At 29.7% G+C, this 23,776-nt stretch overlaps 2 protein-coding genes across 5 annotated transcripts; one reads left to right on the plus strand and one right to left on the minus strand.

Moving 5' to 3' along the window:
* Positions 1–972: 972 nt before the first annotated feature.
* On the minus strand, positions 973–4,512 carry LOC113557317 (protein odr-4 homolog). 3 transcript variants are annotated; one of them, XM_026962772.1, is made up of 10 exons: positions 4,140–4,512; positions 3,654–3,791; positions 3,413–3,562; positions 3,116–3,309; positions 2,839–3,025; positions 2,604–2,756; positions 2,387–2,518; positions 1,611–1,701; positions 1,353–1,538; positions 973–1,181 (listed from the first exon to the last, which is right to left on the minus strand). In XM_026962772.1, exons 2-10 carry the CDS (start codon positions 3,747–3,749, stop codon positions 1,027–1,029), a joined length of 1,344 nt encoding a protein of 447 aa, XP_026818573.1. In that variant the 5' UTR covers positions 3,750–3,791; positions 4,140–4,512; the 3' UTR covers positions 973–1,026. The 3 variants fall into 3 exon arrangements, with proteins under 3 accessions (XP_026818573.1, XP_026818574.1, XP_026818575.1); XM_026962773.1 differs by having other exon boundaries at positions 3,654–3,806; XM_026962774.1 differs by lacking the exon at positions 4,140–4,512 and adding an exon at positions 3,890–3,905 and having other exon boundaries at positions 3,654–3,806.
* A 6,115-nt stretch (positions 4,513–10,627) lies between these two features.
* On the plus strand, positions 10,628–21,858 carry LOC113559283 (histone acetyltransferase p300-like). 2 transcript variants are annotated; one of them, XM_026964948.1, is made up of 3 exons: positions 10,628–11,324; positions 13,419–13,504; positions 14,491–21,858. In XM_026964948.1, the coding sequence occupies exon 3, from the start codon at positions 14,802–14,804 to the stop codon at positions 21,009–21,011; it is 6,210 nt and encodes a 2,069-aa protein (XP_026820749.1). In that variant the 5' UTR covers positions 10,628–11,324; positions 13,419–13,504; positions 14,491–14,801; the 3' UTR covers positions 21,012–21,858. The 2 variants fall into 2 exon arrangements, with proteins under 2 accessions (XP_026820749.1, XP_026820750.1); XM_026964949.1 differs by lacking the exon at positions 13,419–13,504.
* Positions 21,859–23,776: the final 1,918 nt, after the last annotated feature.

A 23,776-nucleotide genomic window follows, 5' to 3' on the forward strand; every position in this document is an offset into this window, starting at 1 on the left:
TTACAACGGAACGTTTGAAACAAACAATAATTATTCAATGCAACTCTTTTTAAAATATATTTATAATATATAATTTTATATAGTAAATAATAAAATTCAAAAATGTAATAAATAATAGCTAATATAACGAGCATATAAAAATAGTACTAATAATAGTAATAGTAAGAATTAAATTTGTCTCTATGCTTTATTGCATTTTTTTTTTGTCCATATTTCTTTATTTTTTTTAAATTTTTTATGCATACTTAGCTGTTTTTTGTGCATAAAAATCCTAACCCTACTGATAACAAATACTTAATAGTCAATTAAAATTTCTATTGATGTACAATTAATTCTAAATTGTATGTTTCTGATAAGTTGTATGGATGCTTAAAGCAATAAACTAATATAATAAGTAGTGATCATTTAAATAATAACAAGGTGAAAAAATATTTTACCACACTATTAATGACAAAATAAATATAAAGTTAAATTTAATCAATGGTTGTGTTAATTACACATGATTAAGATAGATGAAGAAATCAAAGAACCATCTTGATTTTTTTCGCTATATAATTTCTTCATTTTATTTTAAACTATATTTTAATCAATAACAATAAACAAGCTGCTAAATTTTATGAATGTTACCAAGGTTTTAAATACTCAAAAAATATAATTATGAAAAATAGAACAAACCAAACATGATTTAAGATTGATTTTAAATATTGTATTGCATTAAAATCTGTTGAACATAGAATAATTCATACATTTTTATTCAATAGTTATAGAAATATATAATAGAAAGTATAAAGAACCTTTTTATTATTATAATTTGAGTGAATGGTTAATGGAACACCTTATATTAATTATTTGTTCAGTCAAACTTAATGTTAAGAATACACATTTATTTTATTAAAACAATCACTTTAATTTTAATATTATTTTAAATAATTTTATAATAAACAATAAAAAATAATAATAATAATAATAATAATAAATTAAGGAATGTTATTTTTTACAGTTAAATTAGCTTCACATTAATTTAATTTACATGAAAATCTGTTTCATAACATATGCAAAGATAGCCAATATTAAAGCTGCCCAAGTGAAATAAATTAACATATTATTTGACGATGAAGTACTTGCATCTTGTGGTGGACTACTATCAATGTCTGGCAGTGTTTCATAATATGAATGTCGTCCTTTAAACATATAATTGTAATATTAAAAATTATTGTTTCAAATTATAAATAGGATAAATTATATTACATAAAATTACCGATGTGCCAAGAAAAGCACAGATGTTGATTTTCTTTAATTAAAGAATTAAAATTGTTATTAACAGAACTTACAATATTTTATGAAACAATTACCTTTTTCCAACATATCATATAATTCCATTTTGTCTTCAGCCAGATTCAATATTTCTCCAGCTACACATAATGCTTCCTGAGAAGTTTCACCAGGAAATACATAATCACTAAATGCAAATCTAGAACCTTCAGTTTTTAAAATTAATATTCGACGCGGAGTTTCGTGTAATATATTTGCATCTCCATCTGAAATTTAAAAATATTGTATTCATTAGATACAATATTTTAAATTATTTTTAAATATGTATCTATTAGAACCTTCTTCTTCAAGAGATTCCTCTTCGACCATTGATTCCAAATGCATTTTTAAACGAGTTGCAAATGTCTGCATAGCATCTTCGTGAATAGCCTACAATAATATATTTTTTATAAAAGTTTAAAATTATAAAAAATTGATACCCTTCATGCACAACACACTATTAAATTATTTTATTTACTAGCTTAATTATTATTACTAACACAAAATAAATTTAAAATATATATTAGTAATTTGAAATTGTATTACATAATAAATTCATAATTTTGTCTAAATTAACATTAGGTGCAAATAGTCAAAATTTTTGCTGAAACTGAAGTTTGAGAAAAAAACTTATTAATTTTTAAACATAATATATGAATAGTACAAAGTACTAAACTTCAAATTAGGGGATTTGGCAGAAATTTGGGTGAATAAAGTATCCTCTATTTGTGACAATGATTATTCAACATTTAAGTTTTAGTTAAAATTTATTTTATTGACACTCTTAAGACATTAAAAAAATATGCTTTAGTACTTCTGATTGGATAATAGTTAAAATTATTTTATAGCCAATAAACCTAATGAAGTTAATTGTACAAAAATATTTTTTTCAACATTCTGCTTTGAATTTGTTATACAATTTAAAATCTTGTATATTGAAAACATTTTATTGTAAACAAGTACAAATAATAGTTCTTCATTATTCAAATATTAATAATACAAAATAATATTACATCAAATCTTGATTAAGTTATTGGAAAATAATAATAATAATAAATATAGAAAATTACCATACCTTTAAGGCATCCTTGATTGTACCATTTCGATTAAATGGTACCACTATACTGCATAGACCAGACATTGAAATTTTTCCTTTTCCTCTTTTTACAGTAAGCGAAGCATTTTTACATTCATTACCTAAATCAACCTAAAATATTATAAAGACTTGTTAAAAATTGTAAATAAGCTAAGCACATTTATAATGTATAAAATATATTAAGTATTAAACAAACCATTCTGTAAAATTCAATCTTCACAACATTTTTCAATACATTATCAATTTCATCACATTCAAAATCTTTAAGGGTTTTATTTTCATCACATACATGTCCGTTAAAAGTACAGACTGATTCATTTAAAATAGATTCAAATTTATCTAATAAACTCTAGAAAAATTATCAAAACATATAAATATAATAGCTTAATACATCATTAAAATGAGTAAAAAAAAAATAAATAAATACATACGTCACGAATAGAAAATAAAGCTTTTGGTCCACCACCTACATTTAGTCTATCTAATGTTCCAAAGTTAAATGTTCCAATAAGAGTGATCCAATCATTATTAAATGATCCACAAACTGAATCTACTGCTTTATAAGTTGTTTTTTCAGGACCACTTACACGGTTAAAATCAACTGAATAACAATACGATCTGCACATAAACATATATTATACTATAATAACATTATACATAAATATGTATAACAATAAATAGCTATTAAATTTAAAAAAAATAATTTACTTTTTGTTGATGGTTGAATAGTTTAATATTAAGTAATTCCATGTTTCATTGGGTTTTTTAAACAATACATTTTCATTTAATTCACTGTGAAATGCATGAAAATCAATATCTATTGGTTGGATACTTTTTAAATCTTGTGGAACAATAAAAAATAAACCAAGTACATGTGAACCTCCAGGTAATAAAGTCGCTACCTATACATTATAATTCATAAATACATAAAATATATTTTATTTACTGAACAGTAAATACTAATTTTGAATCTTTCAATAATATTTAGAAGCTTGATTAGATTACTTCTAATGACTTTTGAAATATTGTATCACTATTGGCTAAAAGATCAGAAAGAGTTTTGAAGGCCAGAACATCAATTTTATTATTTTGTATGTCATCATTCCATACAGTCATTGCTGATAAATGCACTATATGATAGTTGTTACCTATGACCTAATTAAAAAATTATGACATTATGAATAAATGACTTGGTAAATATAGGTAAATACAATTGATAAAACCACAAACTTAATAAATTACTCACTTGTCCAATAATTACTCCTGGAATAAACAACTTTCCTTTAACTAAGCTTTTTAGATATGTATCTAAATGTTCTTCAATAAATACTTTGGTCGTCATTTTCCAACTGATAAATACAATAGGTTGTAATTCTTCAAAGTTCTAAACCAATGTTTACTAAACATTAAAATCATTAAATGTCATAGTAATATAATATCTATATTTAACAAATCTGTCAAATTTTGAATTGAAACGCTTACTATGTTGAATAAAGTACATAAAAACGAACACAAGTATAATAAGTTAATAATAGTTGGTAACAGTTGGGTAATGATGAATCTAACTTCAATAATGTTAAAAAAATATAATCACATTTTGAAAATGTTGGATCTACATAATATTCTATGTTCAAGCATTTTCTAATATATAATAAAATGTTATTTTATAACCAATATAGTAAGTAAAACGATTTAAGATAGGTTTACCTTACAATAAAAAGTAATAACATACCTATAGTCTATATTATTATCTATTCACATTTCACTAAGTATTTTTTTGTGTTAATGTAGTGTCGTGGTGATAGTTGTGTAGCTAAAGCGCTGGACGTCTGGACAGCTGGTAGTAAATACTAATGTTAAATAAGTAATAACTTCTATAGGGAATTGAGAAAGTAAAATTATAACGTAAAACGTGAACAATAATAAAATATGCAAGTGCCAAGTATGATAGGTGATAGTAGCATGGGCAAGATAATCAACCGTGGATCGTGGATTAGATTTTTAAATTTTTCTGGTCCGTGGTACAATAACAGAACACGTAAATAAAAAAAATTGATAAGAGTTCGAATTATGCATAAATATAATATCTTATATCAATAATAATTATTACATTAATTTACCATTATACGGATTTACGTAAAATTGATAAAAAAATATAATCACAAATCAATAATATCATGATAAATAGCAAGATGAATTAATTTAGTTTGTGATATGATGGTATACGCTGTATACGTAATGTTATATATTTATTATTTATGTATCACAAACTATAAGATCTTAGATTAGCTATTTTTGTAATTTGTTCATAATTTATAGTTTATAGTGTTTATACTCATCAAAGATGAAATGAAACATTCAAAATGTTTACCTACAACTTTACTACTGGCTACTATATAGTCATTAAATACTCATTAGACATTAGGTACTGATAATAACTGGTTAGTGGCCCAAAAAATTCGTTCAAATTTAAGAATCATTACATATTTTATCCATCCTAATAATCATATAGAAATATAAAATCATTTGTTAACCCGGTAAATTTTTGTGGTTAAAAAAAAATATTGCATAATTTGTAACTCATCAATTATTATAAATTATTAAACAAACTTACTTAGATGTACCTAATGCCGGGCTAATGGTTAATAATTATTAGTAGGTTACTTATTATATTTTAATTGTTGATTATTTAATATTTTATCGTGATAATTTTTATTTTTTTCAAATAACGAATATTTAACCAACAGTTTGTATAATATAACTCGATGTCTTGATGTTGTCATTAATTACTTATTGTATAGTTGTTTAAAATATTTCTTCGCGCCACAGGTTTTTTCGTAATCAACTATCGTGTCGTTGTTTTGTATTAAACGTCATACGTAAGTAACGCAGAATAGAATATTAAATATAAACCTATTATGTGGTTTTACTCAGACCCAAACTCCCAATTCCCCATTTTTCATAAAAATTCTTATTGCATATTTCTTTATGTACATTGAAATGATACAGTGAAGTTGGAAGCAAAGCCCCTACTACCCCCTTTACACAACTTACATAACATTAAAATATTTGTTGATAAAATATAAATATATAATTATAATTATAACCAATTTTTTAGGTAATAATTCTTTTTTAAAATTAAATTGCAAATATAATGCACATTATTGTTTAAATACTACCAATCTATTTTTATTTTAGAAATTAAGAAAGTATAATTGAATATGAAATAAAAATCTGAAAACAATAGACACTATTAATAATAATATTTTATTTATTTATATGGGATATATCATCTAAAATTGAATTGATATATTTGAATTCTCGTTAGCTATCTTGCTTAGACATATTTTCTGGAAAATACTTTCATATTATTGTTGTTGTATGGAAACGAATCCACTTTATTATGCTTTTTAACAGATAATCATTTTATAATAGCTGGATGAGGATTAAAACTGGAAAGATTACACATTTACGCATAATATTTAATTTAATATAAAGTGAAGTTTTAAGGTTCTGTTAATAATGATGACCTTCTGTTAGTTATCAAAATATATGATGATAAAAATCACATTTATTAAATAAAATTTTTTAATAAAAAAAATAAAAAATACTAAAAAGTCTTATTTATTAATATAAACTTCTCAATTTCGGACTACACTACACGTTGTATCAGAGTTCACTAAAAAATAGGGGTTGAACACATACCTACAGACCTACACGCTACACCTACTGGCTATTGTTATTACCTTAGAATTTAGATCATTTGTCATTGTAACTTTTTTTTTTTTGTTAATGATTTTTAATCTAGGTTTATTAATTTATTATAGTTTATTACTTTTTACATATTACATTTATCTAGTCGATTATTATAATTCTTGGTCAAGTTTTTTTAACGACATTTTAAGGAAAAACAATTCAGAACTGAAAATCTTGATTTTAAATGTCTATAAACTGCTCTATTTTGTTTAACAATAGAAATTGAATTTATTTATTTCAAAGCCCAAGTTTGATGAAATTGTTATTTTTAAACTTAAAGTTTTTGATCTAATTTGCTATCAGAAACTACAAACTATAACTCTGAAACTTTAAATTATACAAAATTGAAGCATTTTTTATTGCTTATAAGTTATAGGCATGTTGAATTTATATGAAGGGAGGGGTTATAGGTATAGCTTATGGCTCTACCATAATAATGATTCGGGTACATTTTTACACAAGGGGCTGAACAGAATTTCGAGGGGGCTATAGCCTTTTTGAACCTCGTAATTCTATGTCTATATGTTACTCCTCCGAAAAATGTGATGACAGTCACAAAAAAAAAACACACATCATTGTAAAATCAATACATTTACAGTTCTGCTCGAATTTAATAGAGTAGTATATATTGAACTATTGTGATATACGATAGTGAGAATAGTATGATAGTTGTGATACTCGTCTAAGTTGAATAACTGTAACATATTTTCTAAGTTTAGAACTACCACAAAAAATAAAGGTACCTACATACTGACTCTGTACTGAGTAATGAGACAAAGAAGCTGTAAATGTCGTTTTGTTAAACAAAAAATTACTGTTAATAATGTAGTCTGCAAATATAACACTTTTAATGACAAATTGTTACTGTGATATTTTTTGTCTCTGCTCCGAGCATCCGTATTGTTTTTTAAATTCTATAACTTGGGCAGAATTGGTTTTTTTTAAGTATATTATAATAATGAACATTTTTAATTCAATTATTTTGTATGTTGTACGTAGTACATGTAATTAGATAAATTATTGTGCAGATTATTTTCAAAGAAAGCCAAATTTTAAGGGATGTTTTGTGAATAGTGATCGAAATATATTAGATCATATATATATATATACATTTAGATTTGAATCTAAATAAAGAAACTTGTGAATTTATCACAAATACCTATTATTAGCATAAAGCAATTTAGTTTATAAAAACCACTAGATAGCACTATAGCCCATAGACAATAACTCCAAAATATTTAAATTTATTTTTATTACTTTAAGTATTAAGTATATAGTTTAAAATTTATTCTTAGAAGATGGTTCCCTAAAAATGAAATGCTTGTTAAATAGTACATTAAGAATATAGTAGTATGTATAGACTATACTTGGTCGTTCCTTGAAAGAGGAAGTGATTGTACATTAATTAATAATAGTACTAAGATTTTATTTTATTTCCATACTCAATTAGTAAGAGTTAAGAACAAATTTTATGAATATCAAGAATGCTGTACGGAGACAGTGTAATATTTGTGTTTTACATTTTGAGGCAGAATAAATAATAAGTTGTCAGAACAGATGAAAAAGTTTAAAATCTATATCTACGGTGGTTGGGTGATTAATAAATAATAATCTAGTACTTAACAATTTAGTATCAACTAATAATAATAATGTTTCGAATTATAATACATATTATGTACAACAATGAGTTCATATTTTTGTATAATACTATAATTGATGTTTAAAATGTATTCTATAACGACATTTGCAATTTTTTTTATATATGTGGAATTATAAGTTAATTTGATATTTTCACTTAATATTACCTAAGTAATAATTGTACATTTGAAAATATTATTTTACAGATCATAGAATATTTCATATATTTTATTTTAACTATATGCCATCCATTATAATACATAATACATAAAAATATAATATAATATAATGAAAACATTTTGTTGCCAATAGCGATTATTTTTAAAACGCATTAGTATTAGCTGATAACACGAACAGTAATTAAAATAGTATTATATTCAAAGTGACGCACACGAAAATTATATATAATAATATTTATAATATATAAAACATATTGATCATGAATAAAATTTTTTTAATTTGTTATGTTATATAATATTTATTATTATGTGTGAAATAAAAAATATATAATACGTTAGTTCTTTTTCGTAATTCAAAGTACCTATTTAAACATTATACTTAATGTTCGTTCTCCGTGGGTGGTGAGGCTTTGTCATAATTGATGCCTATAAGGCTATAAAAGTATAAAAGTTTTAACGACGTGAAACGTAGTAACCGAGGACGAAAAACGAAAAAATACGAACGGTAACGAAAATTTCTCGTAAAGTCGTCAATGAGGTACATGTATTTTATCGGAAATCAGGGCTGGTCCAAGACCCCCTTCACCTGTTCACCAACCCGATAAAAAACACTTTGTGGTGTTTATAAATGTATTCGATATTTTGTTCTTGTATTGTATAATACACAATACTCGTACTTAAATGTGTCATTCGACATTTGGGAGATAACCTGCGGCAAATCTCGCGCCAACTATGCACAAACCCACATTATTATATATATTATTACAGAGCCATACAGGGTGCATCTGTGGTACATTGTACATACTATGATATAAGTTCGAATATTTTTTATATTTTTAATTAGTTTGACGTAAGTGACATATTTCTAAGACGATAGGTGTTTAAATTTAAATTTAGAGCAACATTGTCAATAACTCCACAGATGTATAATAATGATATTATGTATTTATATTTATTACCTGTGTGGCTGTGTACAGTGCAATACAAAATATAGATATAAGAAATATACACACTATAACATCCGTATATTTTATTATAAATATATTAAGTATATTATAAAATATGTGCCATGTTATTTGTCATGCCGTTTACGTACATAATAATATCCATACACTATATAGTGTAATATACGGTCTCCTACGAGAATATTGTGAATGTAACAATGCAATATACGTACGAGCGTTGCGCACGTAAGTACTATACATAATATCATTTATGATATTATCGTTATTCGTTATTATTATACGGTGACGCGCGTCGTGTGGGTGTGCGTGTTCACTCGGGGAGGGAGATTCGGGACGTCGATCGAAACGCTCGCGCGCAGAGCACCTACAACGTACCTACACACGTATATAATATTGGAATATAATATTCTCCGCCGATACAATAATAATAATAATAATAATAATAATAATAATAATAACAACATCGTACCAGCCGGCCACCGCGTATAATATTATACAGAATGTTCGCGGTGCACGCAGTTCGTAGTGACACGGCCAACGAGAATAATAATATCAGTAAAATTGTAAATAATAATATATTATGTATAAAGTTACGGGCGCGCGCATTGGTCACCCCGCCGTTGGAGGCCGCGGAATAGTCGTGGGCCCGCCCGCGGCGGACAAAATAATAATAATAATAATAATAATAATACGATTTTCTCGTGGTATAAGCGGCGTGGTACGATCGAAAAGGTTCAGATTTGGTTCAAGTCTGCGCACACGTCACTTACTCGCCCATATTATCATATATTGTCGTTGTATTATTATTACTATACGCTTTGCGCTACGTCACGCGCGTACCGAAGGATCTGTCCGTCAAAAAGCTCCGACCATACAGAATTGTCTATATCGTGGATATTCTCGTCGGTTTCCGCGACAGTTCCAGCGGCCGAAGCGGTCCGACAATTTAATACTTTAATTAGAGTCCACGAACGGGGCGACGGAATAACGAATATATAGACAACCGACGAACCGCCGCCCTGCCATCGATCACCCAGAGACGTACGAAAATATTATGACAACAAAATAATAATATCACAATGTTGTGTTATATTCGTGGACATAATATAGAAATAGCTGGTTTTTTGCCATATCAGTATTTTCATGCCCGAAATATTTCACTAACATTGCGATCTGACAGTCGACGAAGGAGAATTTCGAAAGTCTTGTTTGGAGGGGGTCTGGTTTTAGGCGGTCATTAAGGGGGGGAAGCGTGTTCTCCTCTCCGCGGGAAAATGAACGTACACGCGGCCGTGTCAGTGTCGCATCTCACACACGTGCACGTATTAATGGTCACATGATAATCTTAATAATATATAATATTATGGATTAGAATTTACGACAATATTATTATTAGACGTTATAGTGATCGCGAGTCCAGGGTGCAGCGATATTACAACGGCCGAACGATCGGTGGGGGAGGGGGGGTGCACAGGCCGCAGCAGTAGCTATCATCGCCGCTGCCGCCGCGGTGTCGTTCATTCGCTCGAATTCGGTCGGGTGCGTGCGCGTACGCGAGTCATCCGCGTCGAGACGTCACGTCGACGACAACGACGGCTGCCTCTGCGCAACGCGAGCGTAACGTTGTACGCAGTACACACGTCGAGTACAGTGCACGCACGGCGTGTCGGCGTTACAGTTACGACGGGCGCGCGGGGTACGTACGCAGCACACACACGGAATTGTAGTACGCGTCGCGATTATTATTATTATTGTTATTGTTTCTGCGTTTTGCGCTGGCGCGCTCGTTACATTTGACGGTAGACCGCGAGCGCCGACGGCAATCGTGTTGGCAACACCGACCCAGGCCGACCTTGGACCGTGAATTCCTCGGACGCCGGTCACACTGGGTGCGTTACGTCGATAAAGGACTGAAATTTTTGATAAAATTGTTTGCAAAAATTCAGTTTTTATGTGCGTTTCGCCATAAATTTTTGACAAAAAATTACATAAAACCGTTGGCCGAACGAATTTCAGTGATTGCCGACGTCCGACGAGTTTTTTTACCGATTTCGCGTCAGCGGTGACAGCCCGGCTCAACTATCGATAGTTGAGCGCTCCGAACAATCGTTGACCCGACTGCCGATGGCTGCCCCCGTTCCCCGTATGTCTATTATGTCCCGTGAGTGCTTTATTTACATCTAGTTTTGTTGTCGAAAAATATATTTCCAGTGTCCGAATTCGTTGTTAATCCGTCGCGTTTACCGCATCGAACCGTCGCAGATCGTCGGCGTACCGCGCAACGTGTCCAGGAACGCTTTCAGACGGACCGCCGAGGTCCATAGCGACGGCGCTTATCGGCCGCAATCATCGGCTCGGATCACGTCAATCTCGGACACGGTGAGTACACGGTCAGCGGCCGCGGCAGCCTACTTTTTAACAATCTCGTCGACGGCCGTGTTTACATTGCGTACCGAAATTTTTTTTCCTTCGACCCCACTGCAACGGCGGTCTTACTACCGCCGCCGTCGGCTTTTCCGACTCGTTTTCGACGTTCTCCGTCGTATTTTTACACGGCCCGACCGTTTTTCACGGTCCCCAATGGCATTTATCACCTTTGCCGTGGCACCCTCGAAATCAATTATCAACGTCTAAATTGTACCCCTGTGGTCCCGGACCCCGGGTTAGGCCCCCCTTTGCTTGATTTGCGAGTATTTACGCTGCACCCATCGTTCAAACTCCTTTTTATGATAATTTCTATCTGATTTTCTAAGTTTTTCTTCATTTTCCCCACTATCACTTCATTCTGATAGTGTTCATTGTCCCAAGTTTTCTTAATTTTTTTGTCGATTTTAAATATTTTTAATACCTTCTCGTACATTAAATATCCTTCAAAATAATTTGCTTTTTAATTTTGTCTCTGAAGTTCGTCGATTTTCTGTCTTTATCAACTAGTTTGCTTAAAGAGCTTACAATTTTGTTATGATACTACTCAAATACTACAATTTATTTTCACATTCAAAACATTTACTGTCTATACTATTTCCTAAGTATATGAAATTGTTTACTACAAGTAATTCTGTTAGTAAAACAATTAAAAAAAAAAATTTTGGTGAATGATAATAGATCTATGGTTTATCTATTTTCAACAAGTCATTTATTATAAGATGATTGAATGTACTAAGTATATAGAACATTTTGATTAGGTTTTAATAAATGCATATAGCAGTATAATATATTAGTGTAAACAATAATAATAACAATGTATGTTCACGCACATTGGTTTTTGTATATGTTTTCATGCTTGATCACTACCTATTTTGTTTACAACAAATTTGACATTATGTCATGTTTAGTATAATAATTTTGTATTAATTTTTAAGTACACTTAATTTTATTTGTCTTAATAGTTAGTATGAATTACCTATTTTTAGGTTATACCTATTATTAAATTTTTAAAGTTTAACAAATTTTTGTAGTGTTAATACTGATTTCTAAAAAAATATTTTAGCAATTTTATTATAAGTTGCTTTAAATGTGATACATTGTCATCTCGTTATTAGTTGTATTATTAAAAATATAGTCTAATAATATTCTTATTAAAGTTTATTTATTTATATTTACTTTTTTTTTTTATTAATTATTGTATCACAGTTGAAATGAACCTAAAATGAAGATTAATAATAATTTTAACAATAAAAATAATTTAACTTAATTAAAAAAAAGTGAGTCAATTTTTAACTGCCTTAATGTAGATTAACACACATATTGTAACCTTCGTATTATTTACATTTAAACTATTTTGATTGATTATAAAATTTAATTAAATAAAACATTTTTTTTTTTTCATTTTTATTCTAAAAATAGGTTAGGTACTTATTACATGTATTTTAATATTGATATTGTTATTGGAATATTATTGACTTGAGATATCTACTATAGGTTAAAAATATTATACATCCCTAAACATAGTAACTTACTAAATTATGTTAAAATTGATTATGGTCCTAAATCCTAATACAATAATTTAGATACTTAATAAATTTTTTTTTTAAATTATACATTTGTATACAAATTACATTATATGTATTCAAGTTAAATTATTTTTACATTTATTTGTTAACTTGTTTACTACCCATATAAATTGATTTTAATTTATTTCAAAAATTATGTTTAAAGGTATTACTACTAATTTATATATCAAATTTCACCTCTTTCCCTTTTAGTATTTAAACAAATTATTGTTTAAAATTTTATAATAACAATAATTTCGTTAAATACACAATTTTTATTTGAGTTTTGAACGCTTAGGTATCTAACAAAAGTTATATTTTCCTAAATAATTAAAGATTTTCCTTTCAACCTTTTATTAAAATATGTACATATTATAAACATAAAAATCCTAATCAAAAAATAATTATTTATTTAACTTAACTGTTTTGTTTGTTTTACAAATTTAATAAGATTTTTAATAATATAAATTACTATTTTTAGGTCGGTTCTGCTTATGGCTGCCCATGTTATTCATACAACTTATATTATGACTTGAATTTACTATCCAGCTTCAAATATTATTTATTGTAAGTAACTTAGGATTTTTTTTTACCTTTAATGTTTGTGAAAATTATTTTTAATGGTAAACATTTCTTATAAAACGAGCAAAATGATAAAAAATGAATATGTCTCGTTATGTTTCTTATATGTTAGCTGTATATTATAATAGGTACCTATATTTCTTCAAATTTCTATTTAAAAATATCCATGATCATCATTTATATTGTTTATTATTACCATTATTTAAAATAGCTAACATATTATATAAATATATACAATATAGGTACATGCTATACTCCGATCCACTATTGAAATAAAGTACCAAAATATATCCAAGTTGATGTCCCCTCCATTTTATATGCCAATGATGTTGGTGCCAGTCGACATCAGTCTGGATGTTCGATATGAGTAACTTCTTTTGTGACCAGAGTATATAAATCTATATTTAGGAACTTATAATTTTTTATCGGTACATAACTATTATTTATTATTATAAATTAGTTGTAGTACTAATAAATAATAATTATTTCCTGTATAATATTATAAAGGAAATAGTTTAAAAACTGTCTAATTTCTTAATTAATTTATAAGTTTAAACGTTGATAATTATTTTGAACCCAAATTCTAATAAAATAAATCTTTCCAAATATTTAAAATGTTATTATATTGTGTTAATATTAATATATTTTTATAAACATAAAGCATCAATGGTTTAAAAATTTAAAATTAAGATGATATCGAATCATATTTTATTTGAATAAAAAATTAGTTTCATTATTTATCATTAAGTTAAATCTGGAGTTGAATTGCAAGTTTCTAAGATTATTTTAATCATAATATAATATTCAAATATGGCTATTGCTATTTTACTGACTTATTGTTTATGATAAATACTTCTTGTTCATATTAGGTTAGGTTATATTGAGCAACAATTTTTATTTTATAAACATATAACTAACACTTACCTTAACTATAATATATATTAATTATTAATTGATAATATTTATTTTAGGTTGAACCATTAATCAATCATAAAGAATTTCAAACATGCAAGAATCAAACTGAAAATAGATAACTACAAATGAAATCTTCAATTATCAGCCTTCGACATAGCATAAAATGGCCCATATTACTGTATGGTGATATCACATACTGCTTAATTATGTGACTTAACTATGTTTAACTATTTTGTTTCTCAATTTGAGTTTTTAAAAATTTGACATATGTATAATAGGTTTAGGTCATTGTGCAATTTTAATATGTGATTATTGATACTAGTAACTTTATACTAGGTCTTATCTGTTTTGAATTTTAAAACTAAATATGTCAGACCTATTGGTGGATAGCCCTCCGAACAAGAGGCCAAAGTTGGAAGATCCATTTCAAGGGTCTTCCGACTCATCTGGTGTCTATTCTAGTAATGAGATGTTTGATCTCGAGAATGATCTCCCTGATGAGCTTATTAGCGCTACGCCTTGGAACCAGCAACCTGATATCAAACCAAATCTTGGTCCTCAAGTACCATTGCAAAATGGTATGATTGTTCAGCAAAATAATCCTCAACAGCTTCAGCAACCAATTCAACAACGATTAGTAGTCAGTCAACATCAGTTAGCCCATCATTTTATGGGTTCTACTAAACATCTTGTGTCTGGGGCTGGAATATCTATGAATAATAAACCAATTAATCCAAATATGCCATCACCAAATGTTTTGGTTGGTAAAACTGGAGAACCAATGGTTGTAAATATGGGAAATGCAGGCATTAATTCCAATCAATTACAAAACAGTATTAGTGGAATAAATGTGGCAAATGTAAATATTATGATGGGGAATAATTTGGTTAGTAATTCAATGCACAATCCTCATCATGGGATTCCCCAGCAACAACAAAATGGACCTATGATGGGAAGGAACATAGCAATGCATCATCAACAGCAAATTCGCAACCAAACTCCTCATCAACTTCATAATTTGCCAATTAATTCTCATAGGTTACAAGCTCCAATGGGTGCAATGAGTCCAGTGAATAATTTTAATGCATACAACCAAAATAATCAACAAATTAATGTTGTCCAACAACAACCTATTGGTATTGTACGACAACAAGTACCGAGATTTAATACCAACACTAATGGAATGTTAGTGGATACTCCGGTTCCTCCCCAGTCTCAAGCAAATGTCCGTCTTGGACCACAGCAAGTTAGTATGGTCAATCAAAATGTGGTTGTACCACCTCAAGGAGTCCCTGCTGACCGTAGTCAAGCAAATCCAGAAAAACGAAAAATGATAACCCAACAGCTTGTTCTATTATTACATGCACATCAATGTCAGAGACGAGATAATCAACAAGCTAATGGTGAAGTGAGACAATGTCGTTTGCAACACTGTAATACAATGAAAGGGGTTTTAGCTCATATGACAAATTGCTTAGCTGGACGAAATTGTAATGTAGCTCACTGTTCGTCATCTAGACAAATAATATCACATTGGAAACAATGCACTAGACCAGATTGTCCTATTTGTCAACCATTAAAAGCATCAAATAATCGCAATGCCTTAGCAAATAATACTACTCAAAATACTACTGGAATGAACGATATGAATTGTTATAACACTGTTAATAATCAAGTAAACCAAGTACAGGGAGTCCCTAACAATGTTGGTATACGAACGGCTTTGCAATCTCAAATGCCACATCCTCCTAATAATAATGTGCTGACGCCTAATCAAAACACAAGAGTATTAGTTCCACATTCACAACCTCAGGTAACAACTACAATGAGTGCAGCAGATCCTAGTACAAGTTCTGTAAATGAAATGCTGCAGTCTGTTTCGAACACAACTGTACCAGTTCCGTCTAGCATTCAACAATCTGTGACAAATATACCTAATTCTTTCATAATGACAACTAGTACTGATACAATGACTACTCAGATGAACAATCAAGCACAACCAAGTCAATCAATGCCAGGAAATCATATTGAAAGTAAAGAATGGCATGAGTCTATTACACCTGAACTACGAAATCATTTAGTGCATAAGTTAGTACAAGCAATTTTCCCAACATATGATCCTAAAGCAATGCTTGACAAACGTATGAATAATTTAGTGGCTTATGCTAGAAAAGTTGAAGGTGATATGTACAATGTTGCTAACTCTAGGTCAGAATATTATCATAGGTTAGCCCAAACATTTTATAAAATTCAGAAAGAGTTGGAAGAAAAAATGCAAAAGCGAAAAGAACAACAACAAATGCAACAGCAGCAAATGGGGACTCAGCAACCAACTAATAATATCAATGCCCAATGCTTCCCAACTGCGTCTACACAAGGATTACCTACTCAACAGCAAGCACCACAACCACAACAGCAACCACCTTTACATCATACTTCAATTCAGCCCAACCAGCAAAATTTGCCACAACAAGTAGTAACAACATCTGGTATAATGAAAACACAAATGCCAGACAGGGTGCATTTTCCAATTACTTCACCTGTACCTGGACCAAGTCCAAATACAAATTTACCTCAAACTACTTTTGGTTTAACACAACCACCTGCCCAAAGTCCAATCAATACTAGTCAGTTCCCATCTAACTCGCCTATGATGCCAAACATATCTCAAGGTTCGTTCGCTCAACCTCAATTTCCAAATCAATCAATGAATCAAATACCACAACAAATACATTTACAACAACAAGTTCAACAGCAACAACAACAAGTTCAACAGCAACAACAAGTTCAACAGCAACAACAAGTGCAACAACAGCAGCAAGTACAACAAGTTCAACAACAACAACAACAACAACAACAACAACACTTAAACAATCAAATGTTACAACCAAATAGACTTAATCAAATGAATATGGAAAAAATGGTTAATGGACCTAGTTTGATAGCCAATAACACTGTACCATCAACTACAAGTGTTCCATCAATGATGCCCAACAGTATGGGTAAAGGTTATCCTAGATCAGAACCCTCATCAATTAGTCATTCGAGTCAGATGAATGCTATTGCTTCTGCTTTAGCACAAGATGACTCTCCTAAGGATATTAAAGGGGAGGTAAAAGATGAATATGATGATAGTAATGATGGAAAAGGTGCATATGGAAAAGGTAAAATGAATTCCGAAACACCGTCAGTGTCTGTAAAAACTGAAATTAAACAAGAACGTGATGATGCTTCAAGTTCAAAGAAAATGGAAGTTAAAATTAAAGATGAACCTATGAGTCCTAAACCAAACATCACTACAGATATTAAACCATTTGAACCAACTACATCTGACAGTAAAACAGCCATTAAGAAATGTATATTTAGACCTGATGAACTTAGACAAGCATTAATGCCTACTCTTGAAAAATTATACAAACAAGAACCTGAATCAGATCCGTTTAAACAGCCTGTTGATCCTCAAGCACTTAATATACCCGATTATTTTATTATCATAAAAAAACCGATGGATTTATCAACTATTCGAGAAAAACTGAATACAGGTCAATTTACTGACCCCTGGAGTTATGTTGATGATGTTTGGTTGATGTTTGAAAATGCTTGGCATTATAATAAAAAGTCTACAAAAGTATATAAATCTTGTACAAAACTTTCAGAAGTTTTTGAACAAGAAATTTACCCTGTTATGAGAAGTCTTGGTTACTGTTGTGGTCGTAAGTACACATTTAATCCACAAGTGCTTTGTTGCTTTGGAAAACAATTGTGTACTATTCCAAGAGATGCCAAGTATTTCAGTTTTGAAAATAGATATATTTATTGTGTTAAATGTTTTAATGATATACCTGGAGATGCTGTAACATTGGGCGAAGACCCTACACAAGCCCAACAAGTAATTAAAAAAGAACAATTTATGGAAATGAAAAATGATCATCTAGAATTAGAACCGTTCATAATGTGTACACACTGTGGAAGAAAACTCCATCAAATCTGTGTGCTCCATAATGAAAATATTAATCCACAAGGATATGTTTGTGATAACTGTTTGAAGAAGCGGGGTGAAAAACGAAAAGATCATAAATTCAATGCAAAAAAATTGGCTATTACAAAATTAGGCACATACATTGAAACTAGAGTGAACAATTTCCTTAAGAAAAAAGAAGCAGGTGCTGGTGAAGTTGCTATACGTGTTGTGTCCAGTTCGGATAAAATAGTTGAAGTGAAACCTGGAATGCGAAATCGTTTTGTTGAAAGTGGAGAAATGATAGGTGAATTTCCTTACAGAGCTAAAGCACTTTATGCATTTGAAGAAATTGATGGAACTGATGTTTGTTTCTTTGGTATGCATGTCCAAGAATATGGGTCTGAATCTCCATCACCAAACACAAGAAGAGTTTATATTGCGTATTTAGATTCTGTCAACTTTTTCAGACCTAAACAGTACAGAACGTATGTTTATCATGAAATATTATTGGGTTATCTTGATTATGTAAAACAATTAGGTTATACTATGGCACACATCTGGGCATGTCCTCCATCTGAAGGTGACGATTATATATTTCATTGTCATCCACCTGAACAAAAAATACCAAAACCAAAACGATTACAAGAATGGTATAAGAAAATGCTAGATAAAGGTATTATTGAACGCATTATTCTGGACTATAAAGATATTTTAAAGCAAGCTATTGAAGACAAATTAAGTTCAGCTGCAGAATTACCCTATTTTGAAGGTGATTTTTGGCCTAATGCTTTAGAAGATAGTATTAAAGAGCTTGACCAAGAAGAAGAACAGAAACGAAAATTAGCTGAAGCTGAAGAATCTGTTGAAATGTGTGTAAGTGATGAAGTTGAAATTGGACCTGATGGAAAGAAGAAAGGCCTGCAAAAGGCCAAAAAATCAAACAAATCTAAGTCTAGCCAGAGAAAAAGCAGTTCGAAGAAAACAATGTTACCTCAAACTAGCAGTGATCTTTCTGCTAAAATCTTTGACAACATGGATAAACATAAAGAAGTATTTTTTGTTATTAGATTGCATAGTGTACAATCAGCGGCTGCATTAGGAGCCATACAAGACCCAGATCCTTTAATCAGTTGTGATTTAATGGACGGTAGAGATGCATTTTTAACTATGGCTCGAGAAAAGCATTATGAATTTTCATCACTTAGGAGAGCTAAGTTTTCTTCTATGGCAATGTTGTATGAACTTCATAATCAAGGACAAGACAAATTTGTTTACACATGTAACAGTTGTAAGTCACATGTGGAAACCAGATACCACTGCACTGTTTGTGATGACTTTGATTTATGTATTACCTGTTACGAAAAAGAAAAACATCCACACACTATGGAGAAACTGGGTCTTGATTTGGACGATGGATCATCTCCTGGTGACCAAAAACAAGCAGATCCTCAAGAAGCTAGAAAATTGTCCATCCGGCGGTGTATATTGTCACTTGTACACGCATGCCAATGTAGAGATGCAAATTGTCGTTTGGCAAGTTGTCAACGTATGAAAAGGGTGGTTCAACATGTTAAATTATGTAAAGTCAAATCTAATGGCAACTGTCCGATTTGTAAGCAATATATTGCACTTTGCTTCCATCATGCTAAGTATTGTACTGAAGCCAAGTGTCCAGTTTTGTTCTGTCCAAATATGAAACACAAGATCAAACAGCAACAACTACAACAAAGACTGCAACAAGCACAACTATTAAGAAGACGTATGGCCATTATGAATACCGGTACTTTAGGTACAGAAAATACCGCTCCTGTTGTAGCAACACAACATATGTCTAATCAACCTAAAATGATACCTCATAAAGGACCAGTTATGGTCCCAGGGAAACAAACACCACCTGCAAATGTGTTACAAGTAGTTAAGCAAGTGCAAGAAGAAGCAGCGCGTCAACATGATAATGTGGGTTATGGAAAAGGTGGCCCTCAACAACAGATGCAGCGACCACATATGCAGATTGCCCCTCCTGTTCAACAACAAGTTAATCAATGGGTTTCTGAACCTAATTACAATCAAATGATGATGCAGCAACAGCAGCAGCAACAACAACAGCAGCAGCAGCAGCAACAACAACAACAACAACAACAAGTTCAACAGCAGCAGCAACAACAACAGCAGCAGCAGCAACAACAAGTTCAACAGCAACAGCAAAGGCAGATGAACATACAACCTCAACAACAACAAATGATACTCAATAACCAACAAAATCCAATGCTTCAACAGCAACAAGTTATGGCCTCTAGGCCCCAAGGTTATCAACAAAATCCTAACCAAGTACCGAATCAATCATTACAACAGTTATTAAATGCATTGCGCACCAACACTGACAGTCCACCTGAACAGCAGCAACGCCTAAGAGAGATTCTGAGGAGCAATCCACAGCTGTTGGCCCAATTCATCAGGAATCAACGACAAAGGCAAATGTTCCAACAACAGCAACAGCAACAGGGCGGTGCCATAGCTCCTCCAATGTATCCTCAACAGATGCAAGGGCAACCGCAGCCAGGACCACAGGGTCCTAACCAGCCTCAATCAAATATGCAAAACCGAATGCACTTATAAAGTGAACATTTTTGAGCTTATTTAATATTTTGGTATTGTTTCTGTTGTGTACATTTATGAATGTAAATATGGCAGCTTAAAGTACAAAATAATAATTTTGTATAGAAATTTGAACGGCCGTGTTGACTTATATGACTTGTGTACATTTGTTTTGCTATTCGTTGTTGTTATTTAGTTAGAGAAATGTAATTAAGGATGTCCTCCTTAACATTAACCATAAGAAAATCATTTATAATTTCCTACTTTAGTAAAATAATATTTGTTGATTTTTCCTTCTGTACAGGAATAATAATAATATTAATGTGTAATATTTTATTTACAATTTTTTACTCCTAGACATTCTGTTATTATATTATTATAATTATTATTATTATTATTATTATTATTATTATTATTATATAGAAATATTATTTTTAAGGGATATATTATATAATTTATAAAATGGGGAGTTGACAACTAGATGGTCTTATCCAACTTATTTATTCAATTTTTTTTATACACATAATAATTTAATCCTTAACAGCTTTTTGTAAGATAGCCGTGTAAGGCTTCTTGTTTGTCCTTAGTCTTTAAATAATGTAACTTAAGTTTTTTTTATTATATTATATAATGTAAGTTATACATTTAAAGACATTGAGGGACATTTGTGTCCAATTAAAAATTATAAATATATAGGTATATATTTATTTATGTACGGAATGTGTCTGCTTAGTCAGACTGCATATAATGTTTATTAATTTAGAATCGATACTGTAATAAATAAATGTAAGAAATTGATATAAATATGTTATACATAGTTGCATAAAAATGAAAAGAAAAAACATATACATATATTATTGACTTTGTAAATAAATTGAAACCATAAAGTAAGACAATTATTATACAAATTGATTTTAACCCTTATTGTTTTCATTTCATTTACTATCCTCTAAACTCATTGTGACATTTATAATTATAATGTTCACATGTAACAAGTGTTGATAGTGTCGTTATTAAACGATTTAAGTATCCATACTCAGTGGTCATTTTTGATAAATGCAGCCTAATTAACCACATGAATTATTTGAAACGGATGAAAAAAAAATATTTAACTATTTATTGAAAAATATAAATTTGAGTATGAAATATTCGTTGGTAGTATATAAAAATACCTAAGAAAGTACATTTCAAATAATATTTTTCAGTTTCGTATTATAAAGATGAGTAAGTGGATACCGATATGTTGTGCGGTAGGTGTCTAGTGGATTACTGTGATGAATGTATTAATTATGAATTCAATGATATATCTTTGGTAATGGTTCATTGGAAATAGGTATACGTAAAAATGTAAAATTATTTGAGCGGAGACAATCCATCAGTCTAAGTCCTTTACTATATTTTATTTTATGTTTTTTAATATTACTATTTGCTAATAGGTATAATAATATATTTATTATTATTCATTTGTAAATACTAAATAGTAATATAGTAAGTTGAATTAATTTTTGCTAAAAACTTTGCATTTGAAAATACCATATTAGCATTGAGTGAGTATAGAATAAAATAATTTACGTAAAAGTTTTGTCTCCGCGAATAATTTTTTTGAATTATAATAAAATAATAAATTTCGTTATTAATAGTAATTGTATATAATTGTAATTAATTAATTAGTTAATTGTAATTTCATCTAAATTTCAACTTAAAATGTTTATAAAAACTGCTTTTATATTTTGTGAAAATGTCAAGTATCTACAGCTATTCTGTTTTCGCATCACGCCCAAATAACAAATCAATTTTGTTAATAAGATTTTCATACAAATTTCGGGTTTTCCTCATTTTTGTATTTTTTTCCCGATTATTTAAAATATATATAATGGTAATTTTAAATTAAAATATTAAAGTATTAACTAGGTCCAATTTGGCATTTGCTATCCAAAACCACCTTCAAAGATAAAAATCGAAACATTCTATTTGCTATACTTATCGTAATATCGTATACACGATAATTGATAAGTACGACATACGTATAGACAACAAATAATATTCTATTTCCCTATTTTCGTTTTTTTCCGATTGGCGATTTGAAATGGCTGATTTCTATGAAATCTGATGATGTTATGTATAATATATATAAGAAACTTAATTTTGCTATAATTTATACATATTTATGGTTTTTAGTTCTATTTATAGGCATATTTTTCATATAATAAAGAAAATAACCAATAGATACAACTCCATTAAAATATAAAAATGTGCGAAAATAAAATAAATAAGTAGGTGTGTTATCGATTATTACCAATGACATCGGACAATTTATTTAATTATTTTATTAATTACCAATAATTTGTTTATTTTTAAAATGTTTAATAGACGCATTGTACTTAAATTATCGGATTTATCGTATTTAAACTCCAAAAGCTGGTCAAATACTTATAGTTCCTTAATAAAAAAAAAAAGTGTTTGTATTATTAAAAAAATTTGACAATTTATTTCATTTTGTATATTTACCAATTTTTAGTGCTGCAACTGCTGAGCCCTAGTGTAACCAATATAATATAGTTATCGTTCCGCTCAGAAAAAATTTAATAGTTAATACTAACTTCTATATAATTAACTCATCACTTAGTACTTACCAGGGGCGGACTCACCAGGGCGGAAAGGCGGAAAAATCCACCTAGGCCGGGCAATTTAGGGGCTCTAAATTGAAATTATAAATTTGTGATATTATGGTAAATTGACTGTCTGTCATGCTTATGCATTCTATAATTTTAATTTCGTATCCGCTA

This window comes from Rhopalosiphum maidis, chromosome 4, assembly GCF_003676215.2.
Source record: "Rhopalosiphum maidis isolate BTI-1 chromosome 4, ASM367621v3, whole genome shotgun sequence".
NCBI lineage: Eukaryota > Metazoa > Arthropoda > Insecta > Hemiptera > Aphididae > Rhopalosiphum > Rhopalosiphum maidis.

Coding starts and splice junctions, on each gene's coding strand:
- LOC113559283 (XM_026964948.1), top strand. CDS start 14,802: ATGTCAGACCTATTGGTGGATAGCCCTCCGAACAAGAGGCCAAAGTTG.
- LOC113557317 (XM_026962772.1), bottom strand. CDS start 3,749: ATGACGACCAAAGTATTTATTGAAGAACATTTAGATACATATCTAAAA. Junction 3,563..3,653: donor CAGGAGTAATTATTGGACAA/GTGAGTAATTTA, acceptor TTTTTTAATTAG/GTCATAGGTAACAACTATCA. Junction 3,310..3,412: donor TATTTCAAAAGTCATTAGAA/GTAATCTAATCA, acceptor TATAATGTATAG/GTAGCGACTTTATTACCTGG.